This window comes from Montipora capricornis, chromosome 7, assembly GCF_036669925.1.
Source record: "Montipora capricornis isolate CH-2021 chromosome 7, ASM3666992v2, whole genome shotgun sequence".
Taxonomy (NCBI): Eukaryota; Metazoa; Cnidaria; class Anthozoa; order Scleractinia; family Acroporidae; genus Montipora; species Montipora capricornis.
In genome coordinates this window covers 42,938,634-42,944,940 of record NC_090889.1, presented here as the reverse complement: position 1 = coordinate 42,944,940, position 6,307 = coordinate 42,938,634, and the positions used below count along the sequence as shown (strand labels likewise).

General features: G+C 40.4%; 1 protein-coding gene across 1 annotated transcript; it reads right to left on the bottom strand.

Annotated features, from left to right (window-relative positions):
• Nucleotides 1-4,282: 4,282 nt before the first annotated feature.
• Nucleotides 4,283-5,204, bottom strand: LOC138056031 (uncharacterized). Its single transcript, XM_068901881.1, has 2 exons — nt 4,422-5,204; nt 4,283-4,342 (listed from the first exon to the last, which is right to left on the bottom strand). Exons 1-2 carry the CDS (start codon nt 5,202-5,204, stop codon nt 4,283-4,285), a joined length of 843 nt encoding a protein of 280 aa, XP_068757982.1.
• Between the last annotated feature and the right edge of the window lie 1,103 nt (nt 5,205-6,307).

The window sequence follows — 6,307 nt, the reverse complement described above, 5'->3', positions numbered from 1 at the left end:
ACTGTTAAGAATCCCAACTGGCCGGACCCTGGTAAACCAATTGCAGCTGGGAAGTTGAACCAGGGACTACCAGGATCAAATTCAACGAATAGTCAGAGCGGGTCTTGAACCCAGGATCTACGGATCTCAAGGCAAGCGTCCTAACCACTGGGCCACACCTCCTCTGGCCTCACCGAAGAACTATCTTTCTTGTACACAGCTCCCTCCCTGGACTTGATGTCTGTCATTCGTTAGGACTGTGTACGGTTTGGTCTCGAACTTCGGAGCTAGTTTTCCTGTCTCCTTAGTGTTCTTTATAGGAGAACTTGATCTCCCAGGACAATGGGACTTTGTACTGCGTCACGGTTGCCATCTGCATATGCTTTTTGCTTCAGCTTCTGTTCGCAATCTTTATCCCTCAAACTTTCATCACGCAAAGATCTCTCCAGTCGTAACTCCGGTAGTTTTGTTCTAATCTCCTTCCCAAACATCAGAGATGCGGGTGTGGCACCAGTGGAGATTGAGGTGTTGACCTGGCCTCGGTTGTTCAAAAGGTGGATAGCGCTATCCACCTGATAAATCACTATCCAGCGGATAGTACTATACCACAAAATAATGAAAACCCAAATGAATGCAATTTATCAAGAACACCACTTTGTCTAGTTTTGTTATGTCTCCAGTCACAGAAGCTCAAGTGAGCAGTCTATTCTCTAGCCTGGATGTGCAGAAAGGATCATTAGTTATTCCAAATAACCTTTTTAAAATTGGTGCTGAGCCACAACCAGTCTATAGCAACCGGCATAGTACCTGATGCTTTCAAGATTTTCCAAGTTACACCAATATATAAGAGTGGTGGCGTTACTGACACAGGGAACTACAGACCTATTGCTACCTTATCTCCATTTGCTAAAGTTCTAGAACGTCTAATTTATAATCAACTGTATGCCTTCCTTGAAAAACATAACATACTTTACAAATATCAATATGGTTTTAGAAAGGGCTTCGCAACTGAACAGGCTACCCTAGAAATTTACTGACAGTCTCAACATGGCCATTGAAGCCCTCGCCTTTGGCACTGTATCCAATTGTACCTTATATGAGCGAGTTATCTTTCATCACGCTTTCTACTGATGAAGTTCAAAAGATATTGTTGAACTTGGATCCATCCAATAGTCCAGGACGAGATGAAATAAATGCACGAGTTTTGAAAGAACTCCCTTGTGAAATAGCTGTTCCCTTGACCTGTTTATTTAACCAATCACTATTTAGCAGGAAATTTCCAGTGAAATGGAAAGATGCCAATCTCATTCCAGTTCATAAATCAGGCCCTAAGAACAATGTCACTAATTATAGAGGAATCGCCTTACTTTCAGTCGTGTCGAAAGTTCTCGAGAAATGCGTGTTTTCGAGAATTTATGTCCACCCGCACCATGTTTTGAATCCATCACAACATGGTATTCGACCAAATAGATCTTGCGTTACACAAGTGCTACAGCATGTGCATTTACTGGCATCAACATTGGACACTGGTGATCAAATTGATAGCATTTATTTAGATATGGCCAAAGCGTTTGAAAGGGTACCACACCAAAAGCTGATATACAAGCTCAGATTTTATGGCTTCCGTGACCCACTTTTAAGTTGGATAGAGGACTACCTGACGAACAGACGACACCTGGTTATCATTGATGGAATGTCATCACCTCAGGGGCTCCTCAGGGTTTCTTGATTTGACCAATCTTGTTTCTTATATACATCAACGACATCAGTTTAGAGTTATCACCTGATACTATTCTTCCCCTCTACACTGATGATGCCAAGTGTTGTAGAGTTATATCTTCACAAATGGATTGTGAAATCTTGAAAGATGATCTACGTTCTCTTACAAACTGGAGTGATATTTGGGACATGAAATTTAATATAGGTAAATGAAAATACCTCTGTATCACCCAAAAGAGGAGCCCTATAATAAATACATACCACCTTGGTTCTAACCAAATATCCTTATGTAAGGAAGAAAAGCACCTTGGGATCATCATCACTCACAACTTGGCATGGCGAGATCACATCTTAACTAAAGTAAATATTGCCAATGGGATGTTATGCCTCATCAGAAGAACTTGTGGAAATCGCGCTAACCCAAAAATCTTTCTGAAGTTGTTTATTTATTAGGTCAGACCACACCTGGAGTTCGCCTGCGAAGTCTGGTCACCCATCAAGCGTATTTTGTCGACATCATTGAGGAGGGTGTGCAGCGTACAGCCACAAGAGTAATTTTCAAGAATAAGCCATATGAGGAAAGGGTAAAGTTGCTTAGCATCTAGAAGAAAGTACTTTGATCTTATTTTCCTTTTTAAATGTAAACAAGGACTGTGTGACATTGATTTATGTCATAATAATAATAATAATAATAATAATAATAATAATTTATTAATTTATATTGCTTTTTAACATACAATGATCAAAAGCGCATCACAGTATTAAAATATACTAAATATGTACAAAGCTAAATTAAACAATAATAAAGTAATTAAGCGCTAAAGGCTAAAAGCTAACTTAAAAAGATATGTTTTAAGACAAGATTTAAAAGTTAAAATCGAATCAATATTGCGCAGGCTTCTAGGGAGCGCGTTCCACAGTGTAGGCGCAGGTACACTAAAAGATCTGTCACCAAAGGTTTTTTTCATTTTCCCAGCTGGATGTAATAGAATAATGCTAGAATTGGAGCGCAGTGAATAACGTGCATGTTTTCTTACATTAATTAAATCGCTAATATAGGCTGGTGCCATACCATTTAGTGCTTTAAAAGTTAAAAGTAAAATTTTAAAATGTATTCTATACTTAACTGGCAGCCAGTGTAAATCATGCAAAACGGGCATAATATGATCATATTTGCGGCTCGAAGTTAGTAACCTGGCTGCAGCGTTCTGTACCCTCTGCAGTTTAGATATTTCACAGTCTGGAAGTCCATAAAGAAGGCCATTGCAATAGTCAATTCTGCTTGTGACAAAAGCGTGAAGAACCATTTCTAATTTATCTTTTACTAAAAATTTACGTATTCTTTTAATATTGTGGAGCCAGAAAAATGCCGCTTTACAGGACTTAGAAATATGGGTAGACATGGAGAAATTGGAGTTAAACCAGGAGCCAAGATTGCGTACTTCAGACACTGGCTTCAAGGGCCCCTGTGATGAAATATCAATTCTTATTTTTCATCGGATTTCAAAACTATTTTAACTAAACACTAAGTGACCAAAGTTTTTAGCCTTGATTTAAAAAAGACACCTGTTTATTTTAACTGGAATTTCCTATTTAATGGTCCGCCGTTACTAACTTTAAGTTCTTGAGAGAGTTGGATCGAGGAGAAAATGACGTGGAAGGCTCACTAGTTTCAGAATGCAATGCATGTGTATGCCGCAGAATTATGTGCAGCACGGGAGTTTTGGGCTTTCAGACTTTTAAACTCGCTTTTGCATATATAATAAGCTGCATTCACACGCTGAAAATTTAAGCTAGTAAGCCTTTGACGTCACTTTTCCCTGGATCCAAGCCTCTGAGGCCAAATCGGTCAGTTTTGAACGTGAGTAATGGCGGACCGCGAATATGAAACCTGCGCTCAAAGTAAACGGTCTTTGGACAAAAATCAAAGCTCAAAATTTTGCCAGTCAGTTGTTAGGCAAACACATTTTCAAAATCTGAAGAAAAAAAGGAAGTGATTTTTTTTTTATCACAAGGGCACTTTAATGTCAATTGTACCAACACGGATCGTACAAGGATTAATTTTCATCAATTGCTGTCTAGATCCAATAATAAGAAATTCCGTCTTATCATCATTAAGTTTTAAATCATCCTGGTACATCCATTTTCTTAAGTCACCAATGCATCTTTCCATGGCGCACACCGCCTCTGCCTGATCCGTCGGACTGTCGGGCTTAAAAGACAAGTAAAGTTGAGTATCGTCAGCGAAGCAATAAGCGTCAGGTAGGTGCGCTTGTATTATCTCGAAAAGCTTGGAGGCGTAGACCACAAAAAGAAGCGGACCCAGACAGCTTCCCTGTGGAACACCGAGGCGCAAATCGAAGCTATCTGATTTAACCCCATCGAACAGAATATGTTGGCTACGCCCCAACAAGTATGACGAAAACCACTCTAGAGCTCTCCCGCGTATACCAAAGCTTGTGCTCAGGCGTCTAAGCAAAATTCCATGATCTACCGTGTCAAATGCGGCACTTAAATCCAAGAGGACAAGTAGCGTAACGCGTTGCGAGTTCATGTTTAAAAAAAATATCATTGGCGACCTTGACTAACGCTGTCTCCGTGCTATGATGTTGGCGACATGCAGATTGTAGCAGCGGATAAAGACCTGACCGGACAATGTGGTCATATATCTGATTAAATACAGCACGTTCTAAAAGCTTAGAGATGTAGGCCAAATTGCTCACGGGACGCAAGTTCTTAAACACTGAGTCTGCACCCAATTTCTTCAGCAAAGGTATAACCATAGCCACTTTCCAGTTTACAGGAAAGATTCCAGAATCCAACGAGATGTTAATTATCTTCGTAATCACCGGGATAGGTGGCTCAATACAAGACTTTAGTAAAGGTGTGGGAATAGGATCAAGGCAGCAAGATGTAGATTTGGAGTTTGCAATAAGCCTGCACACATCCTCTTCAGACAGTGGCGTAAATGTCTCTATAAATAATGGAGTTGGTAAATCGCTATTGGTGTCAGTATCATCCGCGACAGCACACTGATCAAGCTCATCTCGCAGTCGAATAACTTTTTGCACAAAATACCTCCCCAAATCATTTGCAAGAGCTGATTTTTCAGCATAGTCTGAGAAGCATAGTGTATTCTTTTCCACTAAAAGGTCTTTCACAGCTCGAAATAGCTTTCCTTGATGATCAGCGTTTTGATCGATGAACTCGGCGAGAAAAGCTGATTTGGCTTCTTTAAGCAAATGCGTAACATAATTTTTCTTTCTTTTAAATGATACCAGATCCGCGGCAGTCCCAGTAGACCTCCATCTTCTTTCAACACGCCTACGCTCCCTCTTGGCTTCACGGATTTCATCCGAGTACCAAGGTACTTGGGGTCTAACTGTGACAGTTGTATCAGGTTGGACATCTCGTATAAGGCGAGAATCTGAGGATCGAGTTATTAATAAATTCAAAATATTGCCAGACACATGAGTTGGAAAATCAATGTGTTGCTGTAAGCCCATTGACGAAAGTAAGTCGAGAAAAGAGACTGGGGACGAGTGTAATGGCGGATGGACGCGTGTGTATAGCTCCGTGATGCAAACTTTTGGGGAAGCTATATTAGATGTCTAAAAGAAGCGCAAGACAAGCTAGGACATCAAGCTCGTCCTCTCATTCACTACCATCGCCTAAAAGAAATCGCTCCCGTTTTAGTAGTGACGAAATGGAAGCAAACGAGGAAAATGTATCGCTTAAACAAATTTTGGACAAACTTGCACGCATGGAAGATAGAATTGAAGAGCACTTCGGAAGTTTGAAATCCGAAATATCTCGCCTCAGTGCCGAATTCAAAGAGGAGGTCGAAAATATCAAAACCAATTTGAAAGAGGTAGAAAAATCCCTTCAGTCTGCGTGGGACAGTATTAACGATCTAGAAGCAGATGCCAAAACTCACAGCGACTTCAAGAAAGCAAGTCAGCAAACACTAGATTCACACCTCCAACAAATTAATTTACTGAAAACAAGTAGTGGTAACGCCGCTTATCAAAACCAGCAAAAAGAAATTCGAGCCTTACAAGCAAGCTTGGCGCAGGAAAGGGACAAAATCATCGCATTAGAAAATTACTTAAGAAGGGAGAATCTCCGCTTCAGGAACATTCCGGAAAGAAGAGACGAGAACTGTGTTGATGTAGTTTATGACATTATTGAGAATGAGCTGAACATTGATCCGGAGAATATACAATTCCACGCAGTTCACCGAATCGGAAAACCGCGAGAAGCGACAGACGCAAATCCACGACCAATAATCGCCCGATTCCTGTGTCGAGAAGATAGAGACAAAATCTATAGAGTAAAAAACCGGTTGAAGAAATCGAGGAAGTTTGAAAACGCCTACATCACGCAGGATTATGCACAGGCTATACAACTGGAGCGAAAGGTTCTCATAAAAGCAATGTTTCTAGCCAGGAAGAAAGGTGCTATTGCAAAGGTTGTGGACAGAAAACTGATCATTGGTTCTGATACTTTTCATATCAACAACATTCCTGAAGAATTTCGTCCGCCAACGACTGAATCAACCAATCGATAAGTGTTTATCTTAACATATTTAGCTAAACTACCCCCTTTG

Coding starts and splice junctions, on each gene's coding strand:
- LOC138056031 (XM_068901881.1), bottom strand. CDS start 5,204: ATGGGCTTACAGCAACACATTGATTTTCCAACTCATGTGTCTGGCAAT. Junction 4,343..4,421: donor TGTTTAAGAACTTGCGTCCC/GTGAGCAATTTG, acceptor TTGTCCGGTCAG/GTCTTTATCCGCTGCTACAA.